The 24,793-nt window shown below is 47.8% G+C and overlaps 1 protein-coding gene across 2 annotated transcripts in view; it reads left to right on the plus strand.

The window, feature by feature from the left end:
* The window catches only part of LOC144248772 (uncharacterized), a 109,621-nt gene extending 91,905 nt beyond the window's left edge, over positions 1-17,716 (plus strand). For both annotated transcript variants that reach the window (XM_085565293.1, XM_085565291.1), the window contains exon 2: positions 16,418-17,716. In XM_085565293.1, the coding sequence (XP_085421419.1) occupies positions 16,445-17,269 (825 nt within the window). In that variant the 5' untranslated portion in view covers positions 16,418-16,444 and the 3' untranslated portion in view covers positions 17,270-17,716. The remainder of the gene's footprint in view (positions 1-16,417) is intronic.
* Positions 17,717-24,793: the final 7,077 nt, after the last annotated feature.

A 24,793-nucleotide genomic window follows, 5' to 3' on the forward strand; every position in this document is an offset into this window, starting at 1 on the left:
CCGAGCTCCGCCGCCGCCGCCTCACCGCGCTCCGGCCGCTGCCGCCGCTGCCGGGCCCGCACAGCCGCTCGGCCAATGGCGGCGCTGCGCGGCCACGGCCGCCCTCAGCCCGCCGCCGGGGCCGCGCCGCGCCCCGCTCCCACCAATCAGCGCGCCGCAACCGCGACTGACGGCACCGGCGGCCAATGGCAGCGAGCTCGGGGCGGGCTCTGCGCACGGCCCCGCCTCGCCCCGCGCTCTCGGCGCCCCCGGGCTGCGTGAGGGGAAAGCCGGAGATGAGGAACAGCCCCGGCACGGGCCCGGGCCGAGCCGGGATTGAGCTGCCCACACAAACAAACTTCTCCGCGCCTCCCGCCACGGCTTTCCCGGCCCTGCGCCTCCCGTGCCTCCGCCTCTGCGGGAAGCCCAGGAGCCTCACTTCTCCTGCCCCTCGTTAGCGCATCAGTGCTTCGCTTTGATTTCCCCCAAAAAGGGAAACCTGCCCCAAGCCCTGTGGGTGGGTGGGGCAGGGGAGAGATTTGTGGCGGAAAACTCCAAAGACTCGGAGCAGGAGAAGGAGAAGTCAGTGCAGAGCCTTAAATGCAGCTTTCCCCACGCCTCCCTGCTCCCAGCTGCACCTCCTCCCCCGGCAGGGCAGGAGACAGGGAATGGGGCCATGCTCAGCTCATCCCCCGGGGCTTCTCCCTCTGCTCAGGGACAGGAGTCGTTCCCTGCTGCACCCTGCGCTCTCTCCCGGCCGAGACTTCTCCAGGAACTTCTCGGAGCGGAGTCCATCCCCTGGGCACAGCCCCCTCCGAGTGCTGCAGCGTGGGTCACTGTGCCACGGGCTCAGTCCTGCCAGGACAGGCTGCTCCAGCGGGGCCCCTCTGCCCGCGGGCTCACAGCCTCCTCTCAGGCATCGCCGAGCTCCAGCCCGGCTCCTGCAGGGGCTGCAGGGGATCTCTGCACCCCCATGGACCTGCAGGGGATCTCTGCACCCCCATGGACCTGCAGGGGGATCTCTGCATCCCCAGGGACCTGCAGGGGATCTCTGCATCCCCATGGACCTGCAGGGAGATTTCCGCAGCCCCATTGTAATATATGTTATGGAATAATTCGTGCTTATGTAAAATATGCATCAAGTCAGTTGTGCTTGTAGAAAGAGATTCTTAAAGTTTTAAATGACCAGTGGCTGCAGCCGGGGCTGGAGAAACCACTGTTGGCAGAGAAAGAAAGACCTAATTTACAAATGAAAAAAGGTAGCTCGGTGCAGAAATGGGCCCTTTCCGGGGACAATCCAGGAGACACCCAACGTTTAACCCCTGGTCTGCCGGGGAGCCAGAAAACCGTGTCTCATTCCCATCCTTTCCATGCTTGGACCAATACAGAAACTGCTTTCCTATTTCCTTTATTATCTTTTTCAACACTTTCCCCTTGTCATCTCTTTGCCAGCAGCAGTTTGAGTCATTTAGTTTTCCTCAAACTGCTTTTTTTCCTGCTAACAGATAATCTGATCCCATCCCCTGGTGAAATGTTGTGTTCCTCATTTCAGTGGCTTGGTCGGCAGAAAGGTCAGGAGCTGGAGCTGTCTGGTTGGTTCTTATTGCGAGGACAGCTTTTAATCTAATGATGCCATTGAAATGATAAATTGTTTCTCTGTCTCCTGATAGGAATTTGTGAAAAATGCCAATCACTTGGTTTTTAGAATTTTAAAAGTTTAATAATAAAAAAATGGTGAAAAAATAGGAATAGAATTAGACTGATAAAAATTTATAGTTAAGACAATTACAAGACAATAAAAAAGAAAGAATATCTGAGGTCCAGATGCTCTCAGGCACTTAAGCCAGGATGAATGTACCTTGTGAACAATTGAATCACCCCTAAAACAATACACTGTTGCATATTCATATATCCTTCGTGGTTATGCATACATTATATTTGAAACAAAAAACTCTGTCTGTTGTATGTCAACTGTTTTCTTTAATCCCCACGGGGTCTTCGAGTCTGAGCAAGGCGTGAAGAAATCAGCTTCTTCTAATAAGAAAACCATAAATTGCTCTTGTCTGGAGAATTTGCATGTTCCTTGAAGCGAGTATCTCATTCCTTAAACCCCCCGCCCCCCACACACATACATAGTTTCTTTTTTAACTACTAAAGCTTCATTTTATCTACAAAGCTACATTTACCATACTGTTATATGTAGCAGATATAATTGGCGCCATTTCTAATATGCTATATATGACATTGAATATTTGTTAGATTTGTTAGAACACTCTAACACTCTACACGTTTGTATAAGCATTCCCCCCCACCCTCGCAGGTGAGACCGGGTGTATATTGGAAACTGATTTACAAGTAAGAAGGTGCGGCTCCCCAGGAGATGGGCCATGGCTGGGGAGATACAGGAACCCCCGGTGCTGATCCTTGCCTGAAGGACCCGAGATGGATATCATGGAAATCCTTGGGCAGACACAGGTGAATGCAGCGTTCCCTCCCGTAAATTTCATCAAGGGATTCAACAAACTCCAGACACTGAATTGTTCTCCCTCATCACCAAAACAGAAAATCTCATTAACATATAGACTCTTAATGGAAGAAAAGACTGATTGCTGAAATCTTGGCCTCAGGCAGAATTTTCCCTATAAAAACTGCTTGTGCCAGGATGGAGGTGTGTGGGCATAGAGGAAAACCTCTGCTGAGGCTGACCTCTTTGTTGCACACCCAGGGCTGTCCCCGGGCTCAGCTCTCTTCTTTCCTTGTGGCTGGCTAGGTAGAATTTGATTGCAAAATAAATATTTTATTTTTTCATATTAATTTGTCTAGACAAACTTTCATTTATAGCAGTTGTAATACATAAAAGGAAGAATCCCCATTTCTTCCACCATCCCATCCTCAATACATTACCCCACTAGTTAGTTTTTAACACTGTTTTCCCATTTTTGGATTGGTATCTGGGTTGTTTTTTTCTAGGATGACCTCCCCGTTGTCATCTATTTTCAACAATCTGATATATTAAACTTTCCACAAACACCCCTTCATTAGCCAATAAATGGTCTAAAGCCAACCTATTCTGGTACATTGCAGTTTTTGTTTGGCCTTTATGATTTGATATTAATTCCAGTGCCTGAGCAGCTTTGTTTGTTATCTCCTCTATAACAGCGTGGAGGCCTATAATATGATGCAGTATATAATTTGGAGTCAATACAGAGCTAGATTGCTGTGCTGGTTTCACCTTTTTGTTTATTAATTGTCTTTATACCAAATCTTGGACTATATCTCTAAGATCAAATGTAAAGCAAATCCATCTCTCTCCTTTCAGACATTCGATGCCCCATCTATTATCACATTTTCCTAATTTCCTTGTAATCCAATATTTTTCCCCATTTTGCCTGCAGGTACTCAATTTGGGTGAGTCTGTGGCTGTTGACATGGGTGTGTGTAACAAAAAGGAACTTTGGTTTCTTTCCATGTAACACTTTCTGTAACATTTGTGACACGATCTTGCTGCTATCTCAGAAGGGAAAAGACAACAAATGACAGACAGAAACAGGAATGACAGAGGTCTGGCATGGCTTATACCCCCACCTCCCCTGCCTGTGGGGTTGCTGCCCACAGCAGGTACGTGTGATCTTCTCGCTGGTGAGTACAGTGCTCAATCCAGGCTTACCCTCTGTTTCCCTTGTCACTCCTCTTTACTGATATTTTTAGGCAAGTCCTTTTTGACACTCCTTAACTGTGGTTTCACATTGTTCCTCAGGTATCTCTCAGTCAACAGGCACTAATAATTCCCATCCACAAAACAGAGTTATTACTTCAGTTGTTTTGAGTTCTATCTGTATTGGGAATTGATTCAGTACTGATACCTCTTGCAACAAGAACATAGATTTTGTGAGACACAACACCAATTATTCCCATAATTTGAACATTCACTTGTAACCCAGCTGGCGTGTCCAGTATTGGGATGAATCAAATAAAGTATACAGTATAGCACTGATGGCAATTTCCTTTCTTCCCTGTACAAGTCACAGGCTAAGGCCAGACTATAAGAACTCTTTGACTCAAACACTCCCGATCCTCCTGTTTGAAGTGGCAGTGTTCCTCTGCCAAGGAGGTGTCGGAGGCGTCTCAGGGCTTATTCAGGCAGGGCTTAGAACCAGTGATGCAAGCTTTGCCTTATTTCTCAGTTAGGTGTTATTCTTTGTACCTGCCTTGGATCATGTGGGTCTTCCCAAACCATTTGCACGCGGTCCTGGTTGAAAGTCAATTTGGTGTCACCAGTTTAGATGTGATAGTCCATTCCTCAGGTTTCTTCACAAGTCCTCTGCCTCTGTTTCCCACTTTCTCTAACAACCTGAATACCACCTTCTTTCAACTACTCAAAAAGTCCTTTCTCTCACAATACCATTCAACACAATCCATCTCCCTCCAACGAGATAAAGTAAAGCTCAAAATAAACAATCTACATTATATACACTTCCATTAATCTACATTTACTCACTTTTATTTTTCACTCACTCTCACATACAACAAGAAGATACCTTTCACTTTCAAACAGTCTACATTACATATCTACATCCTGAGTGCTCATGGAATGTTAATCCATCAACCCAGCATGTTTAATCCTGGATGTCTCTCAACCCAGCAGAATTTTAGGTGTTAATGTTACTGTTGTCCAACCCCAGAACCCCGTGGGCATAACCTCAATCTGGCAACCCTGGGTGCTCTTGGAATGCAAATCCCTTAACCCAGCAGGTTTAATCCTGGATGCTCTTGGGCACGCTTATCCCTCAATCCAGCAGAATTTTTGGGGGCCCCTTCTTTTTTCTTTTTTTAAAATTTTTTTCCCCTGTTTTTCCACTGCCAGGAAAACTTTTGGCTTCTCTCCACGAGGTTCCACTTCTTCCCTAAGACCCAGTCCCAGTTTCCCCGGGGTGGGGGGGATTCTCTCTTTTTTATCACTCCCTTGGTCTCTTTACTGGCCGCTTTTCTCACGAAAAAGACAAAACACAGCATGAGAGACTGCAGCAATCACTCATTCCCCCCTTATCCACCCCATCCCAACAAATACTCACCTGTCCTTTGTCCTTGGGTCTTGGTTCTTCGTGTACACTTTAGTCTCAGGGGCTAATTACCAAGGGTTTAGGGAATCCTTTCTCTTTTATTTGTTTTATTGTCTCCTTTTGCCCATGGATCATAACTTGTGTCTGTGGTCACACACCAGGGGAACAGAGCGAGGCTGCCTAAATAGGGCAGGACCCGTCTTCCTCACCCTGACTCTCCTCAGGCCCCAGCAGAGAGGTGTTAGAAACCATCTTTGCCACCATAGTTGTGAAAAATGCCAATCACTTGGCCTTGAAAATTTTAATAATAATAACATAGTTATTAAAATACTAATACAATTAGAGTGATAAAAATTTAGAGTTAGGACAATTAAACACAATAAAAAACAAAGACTTAAGGATGCCTGGATGCTCTTGGGAACTTAAGCCACAACATGCATACTTTGTGAACAAAGGGATCACCCTTAAAATTACACTATTGCATATTCATATATCCTTCATGGTTATGCATACATTCTATTTAAAACAAGACACTCTGACTGTTATATGACAAGTGTTTCCTTTAATCTCCATGGGGTCTTTGAGTCTGAGCAAGGGGTGAAGAAATTTGCTTCTTCTGATAAGAAAGCCATAATTTCCTATTCACTGGAAGACTTAGGTGTTCTGTGATGGTTACCTCAAAGCGAGTATCTCATGCCTTAAAAGAAAAGCCACATAGATATTTTATGTTTTAACTACTAAAGCTTCATTTTAACTATGAAACTACATTTACCATGCTATTAAAATGTTAATACAGCACTACTAATTAAACTAACATATATGCATTTTTCATGTTGGGTGTCTGCTGGATTTTCCCCGGAAAGGACCCATCTCTGCACAAAGCCACCTTTTTTCATTTCTAAATTAAGTCTTTCTTTCTCTGCCAACTGTGGTTTCTCCACCCCGGCTGCAGCCACTGGTCATTTAAAACTTTAAGAATCTTTTTGTACAAGCACAACTGACTTGATTTATATTTTACATAAGAACGAATTATTCCACAACATATATTAGAATGGGGCTGCAGAGACCCACCTGCAGATCCATGGGGCTGCAGAGACCCACCTGCAGGTCCATGGGGATGCAGAGATCCCCTGCAGCCCCTGGAGGAGCCGGGCTGGAGCTCGGCGATGCCTGAGAGGAGGCTGTGAGCCCGCGGGCAGAGGGGCCCCGCTGGAGCAGCCTGTCCTGGCAGGACTGAGCCCGTGGCACAGTGACCCACGCTGCAGCACTCGGAGGGGGCTGTGCCCAGGGGATGGACTCCGCTCCGAGAAGTTCCTGGAGAAGTCTCGGCCGGGAGAGAGCGCAGGGTGCAGCAGGGAACGACTCCTGTCCCTGAGCAGAGGGAGAAGCCCCGGGGGATGAGCTGAGCATGGCCCCATTCCCTGTCTCCTGCCCTGCCGGGGGAGGAGGTGCAGCTGGGAGCAGGGAGGCGTGGGGAAAGCTGCATTTAAGGCTCTGCACTGCTCCTTCTCCTGCTCCGAGTCTTTGGAGTTTTCTGACAGAAATCTCTCCCCTGCCCCACCCACCCACAGGGCTTTGGGCAGGTTTCTCTTTTTGGGGGAAATCAAAGCGAAGCACTGATGCGCTAACGAGGGGCAGGAGAAGTGAGGCTCCTGGGCTTCCCGCAGAGGCGGAGGCACGGGAGGCGCAGGGCCGGGAAAGCCGTGGCGGGAGGCGCGGAGAAGTTTGTTTGTGTGGGCAGCTCAATCCCGGCTCGGGCCCGGGCCCGTGCCGGGGCTGTTCCTCATCTCCGGCTTTCCCCTCACGCAGCCCGGGGGCGCCGAGAGCGCGGGGCGAGGCGGGGCCGTGCGCAGAGCCCGCCCCGAGCTCGCTGCCATTGGCCGCCGGTGCCGTCAGTCGCGGTTGCGGCGCGCTGATTGGTGGGAGCGGGGCGCGGCGCGGCCCCGGCGGCGGGCTGAGGGCGGCCGTGGCCGCGCAGCGCCGCCATTGGCCGAGCGGCTGTGCGGGCCCGGCAGCGGCGGCAGCGGCCGGAGCGCGGTGAGGCGGCGGCGGCGGAGCTCGGAGGCGGCCCCGGCGCAGGTGGGAGCCGCGCTGGGCTCTGCGGGGGCTCGGGGCTGGCTGCGGGCGGAGGGGGCGGCAGGGGGCTCCGGCGGCTCGCCGGTGCCGTGTCCGGCCCGTGCCGGCCCCGGGCTGAGGGCGCTGCGGGAGCGGCTGCCCGCGGTCTCCTTCCCGCCGGGGCCGGGCAGGAGCCGCTGCCGGAGCAGCGCTGGCTCGGCCCGGCTGCTGTGGGTAGGACAGAGGGGCTGCCCCGCGGCCGGGAGCGGGCGGGGAAATTCCCGTCGCCGGAGGTTCGTGTGCCCGGCGGAGAGCGAGGAGTCCTGTCAAAGTGACTTTATTGCCGAGCAGGGGCAGAGGCCGTGGGGCATTTGCCGTGCGCTCTCTGCCGTGGCTGTAGTCCGCAGCCTCCTTTTTATCCTCATTTTCCCGGCCGCATCTCCCTCTGCCTTTGCCCACCGGCTGAGTTCCTTGGAAGGTTCCGACTTCCCGATGCGCCTGGAGCCTGTCCTCGTTAATGTGCACCCTCCTTTTGTAGAACAGCCGATATTCATGGCTCTGTTAAGTCTTTGTTCTTCTCCTCCAAGTTCGGGAATGTAACGGGATTTTGAGCAGCTCTCTGGGTCAATTTGTAACATTTATTGGAACTGATGGTTTCTCCCCTTATCTACAGGTGCCCGGCCCTATCTCCAGGCAGATTCACTCCTTGACTCTGTTTTGTCCTTCCCGGGTCCTCTTTGGTTTTGGGATTATTCTCGGTGCCCTCATTCCCTGTCCTTTTGTAGCCGTTTGTGGATCAGGAGGCCTGGCTGCCACCTGCATGCCCTGGCTCAGCTGCTGGATAAGCTGCACTGCCAAGGTGTGGAGCATGGTAAAAAGATGAGAGTTGCTGCAGCACAGAAGAGGAGAAGCAGCATTCGTTTAACCACTAGTGTGCTGGGGAGCCAGGAAACCGTGTCCCATTCCCATCCTTTCTGTGTTTGACCAATACATAAACTGCTCTCCTATTTCCTTTGTTATCCTTTTCACCACTTTTCTCTTGTCATCTCTTTACCAGCAGCAGTTTGAGTCATTTAGTTTTCCACAAACTCCTGCTTTTTCTGCTAACAGATAATCTGATCCCATCCCCTGGTGAAATGTTGTGTTCATCATTTCAGTGGCTTGGTCGGCAGGAAAGTCAGGAGCTGGAGCTGTCTGGTTGGTTCTTCTTTCGAGGACAGCTTGTAACCTAATGATGCCATTGAAATGATAAATGGGTTCTCAGTCTCCTGGTAAGAATTTGTGAGAAATGCCAATCACTTGGTTTTTAAATGTTAGAAGTTTAATAATAGTGAAATGGTTCTAAAAGTAGGAATACAATTAGACTAATTAAAATTTAGAGTTAGGATGATTACAAGACAATAAAAACAAAGACTTACAGATGTCAGGATGCTCTCTTGGGCACTTAAGCCACAACAAGCATACCTTGTGAATAAAGGAATCACCCCTAAAAAAATACACTGTTGCATATTCATATATCCTTCATGGTTATGCATACATTTTATTTAAAACAAGAAACTCTGTCTGTTGTTGTATGTCAGCTGTTTTTTTAATCCCCACGGCGTGCTTCAGTCTGAGCAAGGCCTGAAGAAATTAGCTTCTTCTAGTAAGAAAACAATAAATTGCTCTTCTCTGGAGAATTTAGGTGTTCCTTGAGCGAATTTAGGTGTTCTCATTCCTTAACCCCCCCCCCCCCCGCAATGCATATTTTCTCTTTTAACTACTAAAGCTTCATTTTATCTTCAAAGATACATTTACCATACTATTTAAATGTTAATACAGCACAACTTATCAATGTCACATAATACATATAGTAACTATCTGCGTGGAGCCAGATAACATGCATTTTTCACAAAATTTTTTTGGTTCCCAGGGGCTGGTCCATGGTGTTGTAGGATTTGTTCTGTTGGCCCTTTATCTTTTTCCCCATTTTTGGGTGCTCCCTGCAGCTGAAGTTGCATCAATTTACCATTTTTTTCTTAATCCTTCATCATATACTTGAATTCCAACTGATTTCCCTGAACTTGTTCTAGCAAAACCCCCAGTGCTCTGATACACCCTGTACAGCACATACAGTGACAGCAGGTGTTGCAGTGGGCAGAGGGATGATCCCCCCCTTATTTTAGTGAAGTTTTCACAACATTCTCCATTTGCTGTTTCCCTTTGCAGCTTCAGCCATTTCTGTTGCAGAGTCAGAGATCCTCACCATGGGCTCTGCCTTCAGCTGTGCAGATTCCATCTGTGCAAGCAGGCAGAGCTTGGGGTGAGGGGCAGAGGGAATCAGCCAATTCCTGCCCCAGGCAAGAAGAGCCAGGTACATTGTCCCCAGTTTGCCCCAGCAGTGTTAATTTGCATTTCTGAAGCTCCTCCTGGGTGCCTGGAATGCAGCTTCTCTTCCACAGCAGCCTTCAGCAGCCTCACTTGTGCTCCCCCCCACAATCTGATGCTTTTTTTTTTCCTTCAAATCATCTATTTATTGTTCATGAGTTAAAGGGTCACCTTTAAATCTCATCTAGTTTTGAAAATTTTGAAAAACTCTAATCACTTGGTTTTTAAAATTTTAAAAGTTTAATAATAATAAAATGGTTATAAAAATAATAATACAATTAGAGTTAGGACAATTACAAGACAAAAAGAGCAAAGAATTACGGATGTCCAGATGCTCTCGGACCCTAAGTCAAGAAAAGCTTGACTTGTGAACAAAGGAATCACCCTTAAACCAAGACACTTGTTGCATATTCATACATCCTTCATGGTTATGCATACATTCTGTTCTAAACAAGAAACTCTGTTGTATGTCAACTGTTCCCTTTAATCCCCTGGCGTCTTCAAGTCTGAGCAAGGCCTGAAGAAATTAGCTTCTTCTGATCAGAAGCCATAAATTCCTGTCCTTTGGAATATTTAGGTGTTCTTCGAAGGGAGCATCTCATTCCTAAAAAGAAAACTCCCCCCACATACATAATCTCTATTTTAACATAATGTTGTAACCTAAAACTACACTTAACACAATATGTAAGGGAATTAATACAGCATAACTTTCTAACATTACACATATAATATTCATTGTAACCTTTGTGAAAAGCCAATCATAAATATTCATTTTTCACAATCCCACCTCTTACTGCTCAAGCCAAATTATTTATAAAGAATATTTCCTGTCCTCTTGCATTCTTTGGACTCTGTTGGTAATGAAATAAAACATGGGATTAAACAAAGAAGAAATATCAAAACACTTGTAACACATAAAAGGAAGAATCCTAATTTCTTCCACCATCCCATTTTCAATACATTACCCCACCTGCTAGTTTTTAACGTTATTTTCCCATTTTTGGACTGATACCTGGGTCATAATTTTTTTCTGATATCCTTTGTTTTTCCAGGATGACATCCTCATTGCCATCTATTTTCAACAATCTGTACACCCCATTCTTTAGCCAATAAATAGCGTGAAGCCAACCTATTTTAATGAACTGCAGGTGATGTTTGGCTTTGCAGACTCAATATTAATTCCAATTCCTGAGCAGCTTTGTTTATTATCTTCTCTATAACTGCTTGGAGTCATTTAATGTGACTCAGGATATAATTTGGGGTTAACACAGAGCTAGACTGCTGTGCTTGTTTTACCTTTTTTTTTACTAATTGTCTCTTTACCGAATCTTGGACTATATTTCTAAGATCAAATGTAAAACAAATCCATCTCTCTCCTTTTGGATATTCCATGCCCCAAGTATTACTACTTTTTCATAAGTTCTTTGTAATGTGATAATTTTCCCCCTTTTTCCTGCAGGTACTTAATTTGGATGGGTTATAACAGTGGCTGTTGACATGGGTGTGTGTGACAAAAAGGAACTTTGGTTTCTTTCCATGTGATACTTTCTGTAGCATTTGTGACACGATCTTGCTGCTATCTCAGAAGGGAAAAGACAACAAATGAGAGACAGAAACAGGAATGACAGAGGTCTGGCATGGCTTATACCCCCACCTCCCCTGCCTGTGGGGCTGCTGCCCACAGCAGGTACGTGTGATCTTCTCGCTGGTGAGTACAGTGCTCAATCCAGGCTTGCCTCTGTTTCCCTTGTCACTCCTTTTTTACTCATTTCCAGGCAAATTGTTTTTGACACCTTTTAACTGTGGTTTTCCACCATTCCTCAGGTATCTCTCAGTCCACAGGCACTAATAATTCCCATCTACAAAAGCAATTTATTTCTTCAATTTTTGAGGTCTTTCTGTATAGGGGATTGATTCAGTACTCAATACTTCTTGCCACGAGAACATAGATTTTGTGAGCTACAATGCCAATTATTCTCATAATTTAAACATTCACTTATAACCCAGCTGCCATGTCCAATATGGGGATGAATCAAATAAAGTATACAGCATAGTATTAATGGCAATTTCCCTTCTTGCCTGTACAAGCCACAGGCTAAGACCAGACTATAAGAACTCTTTGACTCAAACACTCCCGATCCTCCTGTTTGAAGTGGCAGTGTTCCTCTGCCAAGGAGGTGTCGGAGGCGTCTCAGGGCTTATTCAGGCAGGGCTTAGAACCAGTGATGCAAGCTTTGCCTTATTTCTCAGTTAGGTGTTATTCTTTGTACCTGCCTTGGATCACTTGGGTCTTCTCAAACCATTACCACCCAGTCCTGGGTGAAAGTCAATTTGGTGTCACCCGGTTTAGATGTGATAGTCCATTCCTCACGTTTCTTCACAAATTCTTTTATTTTGCTGGCATGAATTCACCCTCTTTTCCATGGTTGGGATTGCTGCTTTAGTAGTACCTGGAAAGGACTTCTTAATAACACAGTGTTAAAAGAAAAGAAAAACAATACTGCATTAACTTTCACCATTAGTTTTCTTCAAAACTTTCTGGGTTTAACTAAAAACTTTTTCTATAGCTGCTTCTTCTTCTTGTATCCAGCTCTGCTAATTGCTGCAGAGGCAAATTCTTCTTCTTGTGAGCTATAATTAGTTAAATAAAAAAAAGACTAGCCCAAATTTAACACAAGATGTATCACATCTCTTGGTTTTTTGCTTTTTAGGCAACATCCAACTGTTTTAGTCTTACAGACCCATTCTTCAGAACAAAAGCCTCCTTTACTTAACAACAAAAATCAGAAGGAAAAAAAAGAAGTCTTGTTTAAAAAAATAAAGCACATTGTGAGAGTCAGCTATCTCTGCTTTGATCTTATCTCTATTGGTGGTCCAGCTCTCCCTCTTTTTCACAGCTTTGCCTTTGACTGTACTTCCTCACTCCCCTCCCCTTGTTGTCACTCTGTCTAGCAGGAATGGGGGAGAACTTACAGATAGCTATGGTATGGGGACTTTGGGGCATATTTCGCTCTCCCTCTCTTTCTCTTTCTCTCTCTTTCCCTTTCTCTCTCTTTTTCTCTCTTTTTTTCTTTTTCTCTTTTTCTCTCTTTTTCTCTTCTTTTCTCTTCTTCTCTCTTCTTCTCTCTTCTCTCTTCTTCTCTCTTCTTCTCTCTTCTCTCTTCTTCTCTCTTCTTCTCTCTTCTTCTCTCTTCTTATCTCTTCTTATCTCTTCTCCCTTTCTCTCTGTTTCGCTCTCTTTTTCTCTCTTCACATTTCAACATCCACATTCCAATATCAGTCCACTTTCTAACATTAGTCCTACATCCTGGAGAGGTGAGTCTGCCAATCACCTCTCCCTCCTTTTTCAACTTCCTTACAAATTTAATTACTTTTGTTATGTGTGTTCTGCAGGCCTTTAATTCACGGCACCCTCCACCAAGGGCTACCAGCTACCCACAGCTGACAGTGCTAAAACTAAAGACTTATTTTGCTGTCACAATTTTCCATTCACAAGCTTGAAAGGGTTGTAGGAACAAGGTAAACAAAAACTTACTTCTGAAGTGATCTTGCCTGCAATAAAAAATTTAAGGCAATGCTTGTTAGTGCAATGTAATTTGCAAAGAAGCCAAGGTTTGATTTGGGAAGGGCATCTGAGGACACAGAGCATGAGTTTTACAAATCTATAATTTGAAGAGGGAATAGACAAAATGTGGATACAGTGGGGGAGACAGCAAGTAAGGAATTTATCTCTGCAATACTCTCTTTTTGACTGCCAGGAGACACTCTCTAAAGAGGTTCTTACAGTACAAACAATAACTGGATGGGAAGAGGCACTCTTGAATTTAAGCTTTGGTGTCAAAATAGGAAACTGCCCCTGAGCACTGCAGTGCTGGAGCACCCTGCCTGCAAACTCACCAGAGGCAAGCCACTGCTGCCACGCTGCAGGGCTGCCTGCAGCACAGAGGGAACCATGGCCCAGCCCTCCCTGCAGGCCTGGGTAATCCACACAAGGAATCACAATTGCTTCATAGCTCTCTAACTCATTCAAGAAATAGGAAACTGTAGTAAACAGAGATCTCCCTCACCATCTTTTTCATATGTGTGTGTCACACACCCACTGTGATGCTGGAAGTAACAAATTGTTTACATTAGAAGATACTGAAACTTTTTCTTCATTTAGCCTTGTAGTTTCCCTTTTCTATATGTAGCAACCTCCCATTGTGGGAAAAAATGAGCCCTATTTTTTTACAAGTGTTTTGTATGCACAATTTTAATTTCTGTTCTAGATACACTGCAAGTAGCTAGCACTTCCAGAAAAACTAACAAACAAACAAAACAAAAAAACTAAGAAAGCAAAATACATTTGGGTACTTGAAAAAGGACTGGTTGGAAGGAAAAATGTTTCTCATTGACCTACCAAGCAGCTGGTGTTACCTTTAGTTTAACTTTACACACTGAGAACACTTGATTGAACAGCCTGCATTGACTCAAATTAATAGCAGGTTTTTCTATGTCACAGCTGTAAACTAGTTTTTCAATCCTAGAGTACAGTAAATTATGTATTTCAAGATAAAAATCACAATGCAAATTGGAAGAAATTTGGTACACAATTAATTTACCTCCAAAAGTCAGTTTATGACTTTCCTCTACCAGGATTGCAGTAGCTGCTATAGCTTGAATACACACTGGCCAGCCTTGAGTTACTGGATCCCACATCTTTGATAAATAAGCCACGGGTCTCTTTACTCCTCCCCACTCTGGAAACAAAACCCTATGAGCTACCCCCTTTTCTTCATTTACATACAGATTAAAGGGTTTTGCTAGTGCAGGTAAGCTTAAAGTTGATATTGGGGCTAGTTTTAACTTCATTTTTCTTAGTTTTTCATTATCCTTTTTGGTCCATTTTATATCATTTCCCTCTGTCAATTTTTTTATTCAAAAATTTTACTGCCTGTGTATATCCTTCAATCCACAATTTATAATATCCAAATAATCTGAGTAGCTTTCTGATTTCCCCCTTTGAAGGGGGAGGGGGAAGGGATAGAATCCCTGTGTTTCATTCTGGGTTGAGCTTCCAACTACCCTTCCTAATCAAGTGTCCAAGATATTTTACCTCTGATTCTACAAATTGCAGCTTCCCTTTTGATACCTTTAATCCTTTTTCCCCAAGAAAATTCAAAAGCTTTATAGTAGCCTCTCTAACTTCAGCTTCAGCTTTCCCAGAAAGTAAAAGATCATCTATGCATTAGGTAACTTGTATTCCAGGGGGAGTGGGGAATGTTTGTAGTATTGTTTCTAAAGCTTGTCCAAATAAGTTTGAGGATTCTGTAAACCTCTGTGGTAGTTTTGTCCATCTTAATTGCTGTTTTCTCCCAGTTAGTGGGTCCTTCCATTCAAAAGCAAAGATTACTTGCTCTCCTGGGCATCTTTAAGGTCCACTACACTAAACCACTGATGCTGGGGAGGAACTTTTACTGAAAAGAGTATAAGGATTTGGTACCACTGGATAGCGGGTCTGAGTTCCTTTGTTAACCTCCCTTAAGGCTTGTACCAGTCTATAGCTCCCATCAGGCTTCTTTACTGGGAGTATTGGGGTATTATGGGGAGACATACAAGGTTCTAATGTCCCATCCTTTGTTAGTCCTTCTATTACTGGCTTTAAACATTCCCGTCCTTCTAAAGATACAGGATACTGCCGTACATGTATGGCACAATTTTTTTTTCTCAATTGTAATCTTTATGGGGTCAATATTTAATCTTCCCCTATTTCCCTCCCCAGCCCAAACTTCCTTGCTAATTCTTCTTCCATCTTCCTGGCCTAGTTTTAAAAGTCTAGCTGTCATCTTCCCATCTTTTGGAACAACCCCTATTCCTAATTTCACTTGTAAATCTCGTCCCAATAAATTGCTACCTGCCCCTGGGACCAAGAAATTATCCCTCATCCAAAATCTAGTTTCTCCCTCTATTGCCACATTTTTAATAATGGGTACTGTGAAACTCTCTCCTTTTGGTCCTGTTACTTTTACAGTATCTTTGCTTACACTATAACCTTTTGGAATATTTAACATAAAGGGTCTTTTTGCCCCTGTGTCTACCACAAATTCCAATTCTTCTTCTTGGGGACCCACTCTTAAAGTTATCTCAGCATTCCCCACCTGGACCCCACCTGCGCCCCCCCTCGGCCCCATGGCCCCGCGAGGGGAATTTGGGGAGGTGGGAGTGGGGCAGCGCCAAGGCCGGGCCCCCCCGCGCTGTCCTGGCGGGAGCGGCTGCAGTGGGGACCGAGTGCGGGCGGGAGCGGCCGAGAGCCCAGCGCTGCCCCAGCCCGACCTGCCCCAGCTCCATCCCTGCCCCTGCGCTGGGATGCTGTGGGTGTGGGGGGAAGAGGGAGCCGGCAGTGGCTGCTGGGCCTGGGGGCAGGAGGAGAAGGGAAGGAGAAGCAGGCTTGAGGAATGAGATGGTGAAACGATGGACGTGGCAGGAGAAGGTGAGATTGTGCAGGAGAAGGAGGAATAGCAAGAGGAAGAGGAGTGTGAGGAAGAGTAGAGACACAAGAGGAGGAGGAGGAGGAGCAGGAAGAGGAAGCAGCAGAAGGTTCCACCCCTCCCTGTGTCTGCAGCCTCCCCCCAGCCCCAGGAGCGCTGCTCCCCCCACATGCAGCAGGTGACTGTGGAGGGGGATCCACAATTTTCACGGGGTGAATCTTGGTGTTTCTGAGCTTTCTTGGGCTAAATGTTGGTGCTTTGGTTTTATGTGGGAACTGAATCTTTATCTTGTAGAGGAGGTTTTTGCTGACTTGTGATGTTCAGGGAGTTTTTGATTTGTGTCTTGAAGTTTGTGGGACTTTTGGGCTGAATCTTGGTGTTTTGGAGGTTCTTACAGATACAAGATTCCCAATGACTTCCAGGGATGGACTTGGGCAAGGCGGAACCTCCAGTCCAAGCAGCTCTTCTCTTGTTTTTCCCTCTAACCAGGATTTGTCATTTCCAGGGTGTGGCTGGATGGAGGAGGAGGAAAAGCCCCGGAGATGCTGCAGGAGGAGGAGCTGCAAACCCAGCCCAGGGAGCTGCGGGGAGGAAAGAGCCACCCTGAGCCAGGAAGGCGGGCGGAGATCCAGGCGGAGCTCGGAGCTGGTGGAGAAGCCTCATGGCAGGGAGAAGCCCCACAAGTGCTTGGAATGTGGGAAGGGTTTCAGCTGGAGATCCAGCCTCATCCGGCACCAGAGGATCCACACTGGGGAGAGGCCCTACGAGTGTGGGGAGTGTGGGAAGAGGTTTCAGAGAAGCTCCAGTCTCCTCAGACATGAGCGGAGTCACACAGATGAGAGGCCCTTCTGCTGCCCCGACTGCGGGAAGGGCTTCAAGCAAGGCTCTGACCTCACCGTGCACCGGCGCATCCACACCGGGGAGAGGCCCTACGAGTGTGGGAAGTGTCGGAAGAGCTTCATACAGAGGTCTAGCCTGTTCGAACACCAGGTGATCCACACTGGGGAACGGCCCTATGAGTGCTTGGAATGTGGGAAGAGCTTTGGGTGGAGATCCCAACTGAAAGCACACCAGCGCATCCACACTGGGGAGAGGCCCTACGAGTGTCCCCAGTGTGGGAAGAGGTTTCATACCAGCTCCAATCTCCTCCTTCATGAGCGGATTCACACAGAGGAGAGTCCCTTCCGCTGCCCCGACTGCGGGAAGGGCTTCAAGCAAAACTCCAGCCTCACCGTGCACCGGCGCATCCACACTGGGGAGAGGCCCTACGAGTGTGGGAAGTGTGGGAAGAGCTTCTCCAGGAGCTCAGACTTGACCCAGCACCAACGGAGGCACCACTGAGTGCCCCGAGTGAGGGAAGAGCTTGGAGTGAGGGAAGAGAGCGAGGGAAGAGCTTGGTGAGCTGCTGCAGCTCCATCCCCCATGGGAGGATCCGGGCTGGATGATCCCCAGTGACCCCTGTTGGGCAGAGCCCTGGTGTCCCCGTATGGGGAATAAAACAGAGAGTAAAGCAATGGAGCTGATAAAGGGGCCCGATATCTGAGGCCTGACTGAGCAGAAACTGTGGGAGACACAGACACGGTTTTAAGTCTCCCTTGGCAAGAACACTGACCAGGCAATATGGTGTGAGACTTTTTGATAAGGTAATGTTACCAGGTGATGTGATGTCATGAAGAATGTGTAACCAATGGGAAATTGTTACCAAAAACAGAGCCCTCTATAAGCCCCATACAAGTAAATCCCTGTATAAACACCTGGTACACTCAGTAAAATTGGCTTTGGTCTAAACTCGGATGTCCCCGTCTCCATGGTGGATAACCCTGTTGTGGGTGATCCCCGTTGGGTGGGGGAAGGCGCTGGAGGGATTTCTTTCCCTTCTCCTGGTGCTGCCGTGGTTTGGTTGGTAATAAATTCCCTCCCTGTGCCCAGGCCGGGTCTGTTGTCCCCGTGCCGGTGCTCGGGGCGGGATCTCTCCCGTTCCTTCTCTGCACTGCCGGGCCTCTCCTCAGCCAATGAGAGAACGCGGTGGAGAAGAGTCAGCCAATCAGCGAGAGCGGGGCTGATGACTCACCAGTTGCCGGGCAGACCCGCAGCAGGCAGTGTTCCCCACCTGGACCCGCCCTCCCTGCCCAGTGCCGGCCCCGCCGTGGGGTCCCCCCAAGTCCCTCCCCAGTGCCCCCATGAACTGGGCTGGGTTTAACTGGGAAGCTTTACTGGGAACACTGGGAGCAGGGGGCAGGGGCAGAGTGACAGCAGGGCTGGGGGCACAGGATCCCCCAAAATCAGCGTGGGGATAGAGCGGGGCGTCCCGGCAAGGCCCGAGGCCACGGGGAGAGGCTGCGGCCGCCGGCGGCTCAGGAGCTCTGTGGGCAGAGAAAAGGGGGTGACACCGGGCTGGGGGCCCCGGGGGAGCATTCACACTCCAGGGAAGGGGGGACACGACCCCTGGGACCCCCCTTTCCTGTGCATGTAAACTCGATCCCCAGTGCCAGGAAGACGAAGCCCAAATCGGGAGTCCCCAGTTCTTGTCAGCATCTTGCTGCGGCAGCATCCAGCAGCATCTCTGGGTGGTCCGCAGGGGTCAGGATCTCCCAAAAACTCTCACAGACACCCAAGCCCCTCCAAGCACTTTCCTGGTCGCTTCCAGCCCACTCAGGATCCCCTGAAACCTCCCTCTTCATTCTGTCCTAACCTCCCCAGGACCCACTAAAGCCCCTCCTGTCCCTCTCAGGATCCCACAGCCTCCTTCTAGTCGTCCCCTACTGCCTCAGGACCCCTAAAGCCTATCCCAGTCCTTTCCCAGCCCCACCAGGACTCACCCATAGCCCTCCCAGTCTCTTCCCAGCACAACCAACCTCATCCCAATCTCTGCTTTTCCATCCCCAATCTCCATCCAGCTCCTTCAGGCTCACTCTATTCCCTCCCACTTAAACCTAGTGCACCCAAACTCCCTCCCAGTGCCCAACAGGACCTCCAGAACCTCATCCCACCCTTCCCAGTATTCTCCAAACCCCTTCTTAGCCCTTCTAAACCCCCAACCTCCTCTCCCAGTTGAAACCAGGCTCTCTCCAGCTCCCTCCCAGTTGCTCCCAGCACATCCCAGTTGCTCCCAGCACCCCCAGTTCCTCCCCCATACCCCAGTTCCGGCTCACAGGTTGTTCCAGGCTGATGTTGTTGGCAGGTGGAGGTGAGCCCAGCCTGGTTTGGGGTTTCCAGCAGCACCAGGAGCTGGTGTGTCCAGTCCCCGTTGGGGACCACGTTGGTGGCCACCACAGAGAGCTCCTGCTGGCCCTGGAACCACCTCAGCTGGATGGGAGCAGGCGGCCGGGGCTGGGCCGGGAGCTCGAGGGCAGCAGAGAGATGGACACGTTGGGGGGCAGTGGGAGAGAGTGGGTGTAATAAATACAAAGGTCGTTGTTCATCAAAATGAGTGTTAAAGGAGACAAGAATTTGAACTGAGTAGGGAATGCAACTAGCATACAAGACTGTGTAACTAATTATATACAAGTTGACTTTTAGGCCAAGGACAATCTGCAAGGAAGATGAGGAGCCTTCATTCCTGCGACCTCCAAGGGCAGAAAAAAAGACCCCCAGCAACCAATTGAACCAGCGCAGAGTGCATAGAGAGAAAATACGTCAACCGGGACGTATAAAACCAAAAAGGTCAAAGGGGGAAGGTGCTCCGTGGCAGAGCAGAGGCTCCCCGGCTGCCCAGCGCTGTTCTTTTGCTTAATACCGCTTGCTTAATAAATTCTTGTTAATTGATTTATCGATAATTAGCCTCCCCAATTGAATTTGTCCATAGCAAATTTGGTGCCGTGACTCGGATAAGGGCGAACAGGTGGGAATTCCTAATCAGGGAGGCGCCCCGCTGCCTCTGCAGCGGCCCTGGTGCAGGCTTTTCCTTCCCAGACCCTTACCGACGAACCCAAATTCGGTATTGAGCACAAGGGATACCAGTAACCCCGTAATCTTTGTGCACGAAGCCGGGCGAAGACGCAGGACAGCGTGAGTATAAAAGTGGGGATCCGCTGGGTTGGGCTGGGATCCCAGGACATAACTCATGAGACGTCCTTGTAGGACGAGGCACGGGCAGAGCTCTGAGTAGTGCGGTTTGCAGAGCCCGCGAGGGGCTGGGCACCAACAGGGGTGTGTGTGTGCCTGAAGGTGTCCTGGAAGATGGGACAGAGGAAAAGCAAGCCCTCTGCTTCCATGGGGACGGGGACCCCAGTAACGCTTCCCCAGATCCCCCCTGACAGTCCGTTAGGTCTAATGATAAAATCTTGGGATGAATATCCTTCAAGGAAAGGGAAGGCTAGGGCAAAAATGATACATTATTATATAAATGATACATTATTATATAAAAGAATGGGGAGGAAAACAAATCTGTAGTGATAATTTATTTTGGCCAGTGTTTGGAAACTTCAAGGACTGGATTTGCCAGGCATTAAACATTTATGTAAACTCTAAAGAACCTTTTGATATGGAAGAGAGCAAGTATGCTGCTCTCTGGATAGTGGGGGAAGCAAGAGCAAAACTTTTTGCCTGAAGCACCCAGGGAGGGAAAAAGAAAAATAAAAAGCCTGAGGAAGTTCCAACTGCACCCCCTCTACCATACATACCTCCTCCTCCTCCACCCCGACCAGCACCACCCGCAGTCTACCCCGATTTAGATCAAGGGGGAGATTTTGATAACCAAGAGGTAGAAATCCCAGAGCCGGTCCCTGAGGAAAATTGCTGTGTTACTCATAGTCTAACAAGGGGGGAAAGAGAAAGGGAAGGACAAGCTCTATATCCATGAAGAGAAGTAGTTTTGGGATCATTGCAGCAAGCTGGGCCCTGGCATGTGCTTATCACACCCTTCTAGATACTGTAGGGCAGCAGATAGAGGAAGGGGGGCAGAGAGATAAATCAGCAGCGATCCCAGTCACTCAGGCTGCAGCCAACAGCCCCGGCTTGAAGCCAGCAGCTAAACCAGACAGGGATCCTAAGCCAGCAGCTAAACCAGACAGTGAGCCTAAGGCAGCAGCTAAACCAGACTGTGAGCCTAAGCCAGCAGCTAAACCAGACTGTGAGCCTCAACCAGTGGCTGTTGCTATGAGCACAATGGGCCAGTGATACCTCAGGTCATCAGGGCAGAGATGCCACCTACAAGTGGGCACGAGACCGAGGGGTGGATCTAACCATGGACAGTATTTCTCAGGTGATCCATGACTGTGAGACCTGTGCTGCCATCAAACAGGCCAAGCGGGTGAAGCCCCTCTGGTATGGTGGGCGGTGGTCCAAGTACAAGTATGGGGAGGCCTGGCAGATTGACCACATCACACTGCCCCAGACACGCCAAGGCAAGCGCTACGTGCTCACCATGGTGGAAGCCACCACTGGGTGGTTGGAAACCGACCCTGTGTCTCATGCTACAGCCCATAACACCATCCTGGGCCTTGAAAAGCAGGTACTTTGGAGGCATGGTACCCCTGAGAGGATTGAGTCAGACCATGGGACTCATTTCAAGAACAGCCTTATCAACACCTGGGCTAGGGAACATGGCATTGAGTGGGTGTACCACATCCCAAACCATGCACCAGCTGCAGGCAAAGTGGAGAGATCAAATGGACTGTTAAAAACCACCTTAAAAGCATTGGGTGGAGGATCTTTCAAAAATTGGGAGCAACATTTAGCAAAGGCCACCTGGTTAGTTAACAGCTGAGGTTCCACCAATCGAGCAGGTCCTGCCCAGTCTGAGCCCCTGAATATAGTAGATGGAGATAAAGTCCCAGTGGCACATGTCAGAGGTTTGTTAGGGAAATCAGTGTGGATCAATTCTGCCTCGAGTACAGACAAACCCATTTGTGGGATTGTCTTTGCTCAGGGACCAGGTTGTACATGGTGGATAATGCAGAGAGATTGAGCAACACGATGTGTACCTCAGGGAGTTCTGATTGTGGGGTGAGACTCATGTGCAAATATCACTGTTTGCTGGATGTTACTGCCAGCGTCTGTACATGAAAACACACAGACATGAGACAGAAAGAAATGTGTAAGTGGCAAAGGTTTGAGCAAGTGAAATAGAAGGAAATGTGTAAGTGTTGAAGGTTTGAGTAAGTGAAAGATGGAAGTTTTAACTTGATGGAGTTTTTACATGATGTTGAAGATATGGAGGTAAGGGGTGGAATGTCCGAGGGTGATGTTATGGTGTTTGTATCTCCAGTCGTGGGTTCTGTTTATGTTTGATATTATGTTCTGTGCTTTCAGAACTGACTCAGAAAGTGAAGGTTTGTTTTGCCTTGTTATCAGCCGGCTCACCTCCCCCCATGGTCTGCTGTCTAGAAGAGGCCAGTGCTGGCTGGCTTGCTTTGCTTTGCTTGCTGGCTTTTCCTTGATTTGCTTTGCTTTTTTTCCTTGCTTCTGCTTTTGCCTTTGCTTTTTAAAATTAGTTTTGTTAAGCAGTCCAATTCTTTCCCTGCATTGTTTCTTTTCCCTTTCCCTTTCCTGAATACCATCCAACCTGCTTGTCTAGGTTCGAGACAGGAATCTGCGAAGGAGGGCTAAAGCCTCCTGTGCAATGGAGAAGGTAAACCCCCTCCCTCTGAATTACTAGGAGTTTTAAATCAAAAGGCTCTCAGGCAAAGATATGGGAATGGGAGTAACAATTCTTTACTAGGAGAAAACTAGACAACAATTTAAAAAGGCAAATGCAATCGGTACAAACAAAACCAGTGAAAAAGTCCAGAACCTGAGGATTCGGGGTGCCAGTAGCAGTCCTGCTGGGACGATTGCTCCCCTTGCAGTGGTTGATGAATTGCAGCTGCAGTGGTGATCTTTAAAAGGGTATAGATTTCCTCTGAAGATCTGGTGGCAGTGGGGCCGGTCTTCCTCTGCGCTGGGGTTGCCTCTGAGCTCCGCCGCCGTCGGCTCAGGGCGCTCCGGCTGCTTCGCTGCGAGTGCCGCCGAAGAGAGAGAGAGAGAGAGAGCTGCTTCTCTGGGAATCCCGCGAAGAGAGCCAGCTTCCTCTCTCCCCAAAAGCTACCCCTTTATACCCAATAAATGAGTGCTTGGCTTCCCCCTCTGGGTGGAACATCTCACAATAGCATGGTGTTATGTTACCAGCCCTGCATTGAATCAGTCAATGGCCCACTAACAAACCATTACCTCTTAGGAGCAAAACCGGTTCTTGGAAAAGATAACAAAACCTGTCCAACAGGTTTGCCTTCAACAGATGGCAAATAGAATACAAGCTTATCTTACAACCCAGGACACTGCTCCGGACTGGGACCCTCTAAACACCGAGGAGCACCGGGAGCCTGCGCTCTGTGATCTGCAGCAGCCATCCCCAGTGCCCAGAGCAATCCCCAGCGCCCAGACCCGGGCGACCAGCCCCAGAAGAGACTTCCTGGATTTGTTATCTCTGCAGAGTGGTGAAGGAGTTTTGTTGTCATCTGGTGTTGTTCATTTTTATAGTGCTGGGAAGGGTTATGTTTGTTAAAGAAACTTCTTTTCCACTTCTCTCAGAGAAAATTCTTCCCAAATCAGGTGGGTGGGGAGGGGCCATGGGGGTTTGTTTTCTGGTGGCTCCTTCCAGAGGGTTTTCTCCCAAATTTGCCCTAAACTAGGACAAATATTTTGCTGCCCATTTCATGGCTGGAGAGAGTGAAAAAAAACCAACCTGTTCTAATCATATTTTGGTTCCAATTACTTTGTGTTAGTATGGAGCAGTTACTGGCTATGTTGTTTGAATTCATAGTGTCTTTTTAGAGTGGAGGCCTGTATGTGTTTCTGGTCCCTAGGGTTTTTTGAGATCTTAATCCCTCTATGGTCCCTAGGTTTATTTTCTTATCCAGGAATAGCTCTGGTATTGTCCCTAACACGTAGTTTTTGCAGTAGAAGGGCACTGACCAGAATATCCATCAGGCTGTGCTAGGGTGTGATGGCATCCAGGGGGTTTATGAAGGTGCTGAAGTCTGTTCCAGGAATGCATTGCTCATGGTCATGGTTGTGCAGCCAGTTTGTTAGAGGGGAAGCAGGGGATGAGGCTTCTCAGCCTTTGCTTTCCTTCTTCTCCTCTGAATCTCTCAGCTCCCTATTAGAGAATGTTCCGTTTCCCCTGACTGTTAAAGAGACCATCTTCCTGGTGTTTAATCTGGTAAGCTTTCTCTCTGCAGTCTGCAGTCTCTCTAGAATGAGGGCTGTGATTTCTAGAGGGGCTGAAGAGACCCCTGACCCAGGAGTAGACCCAGGTGTGAGAAATCCTGAGTGGTGTGGGAAATGGGGGGGACGGGAATTGGCACATAGACCGTTTTCCCACATTCAAATCGATTTTACTGATTTGCCTAAAGTAGGAAGGTATGAACACTTATTGGTGATAATAGATCACTTGACTCACTTTGTAAAGGCATTCCCTACCTCCAGGGCAACTACACAAACAGTAGTAAAAATACTATTAGAAGAGATAGTCCCCCACTACAGACTAGCAGAAGTAATAGACTCAGAGAGAGGGCCACTCTTTGCCTTCAAAATAAATTAAAAAAGTAGTTACAGCTCTAGGAACAAAGTGGCAATATCATACCCCCTGACATCCACAAAGCTCAGGTAAAGTGGAAAGGGTAAATGGGAAAATTAAGCAACAACTAACTAAATTGATGTATAAAACACAATCATCCTGGGTAAAAATGTTTACCTTTAGCCTTATTAAATATAAAAACTCAGCCCAGAACCGATATTGGAATTTCTCCATTTGAAATGCTTTATGGGATGCCTTATGACATGGATTCTCCTACAGATCACCCTCAAATAAGTAATCAACAAATTAACCAATCTGTCATGCAACTTGTGAAGGCTCAGGAAGGGCTTAGAAGAGCTGAGTTACTA

The sequence above is a fragment of the Lonchura striata genome, chromosome 35 (assembly GCF_050655825.1).
Source record: "Lonchura striata isolate lonStrDom1 chromosome 35, ASM5065582v1, whole genome shotgun sequence".
Lineage (NCBI taxonomy): Eukaryota > Metazoa > Chordata > Aves > Passeriformes > Estrildidae > Lonchura > Lonchura striata.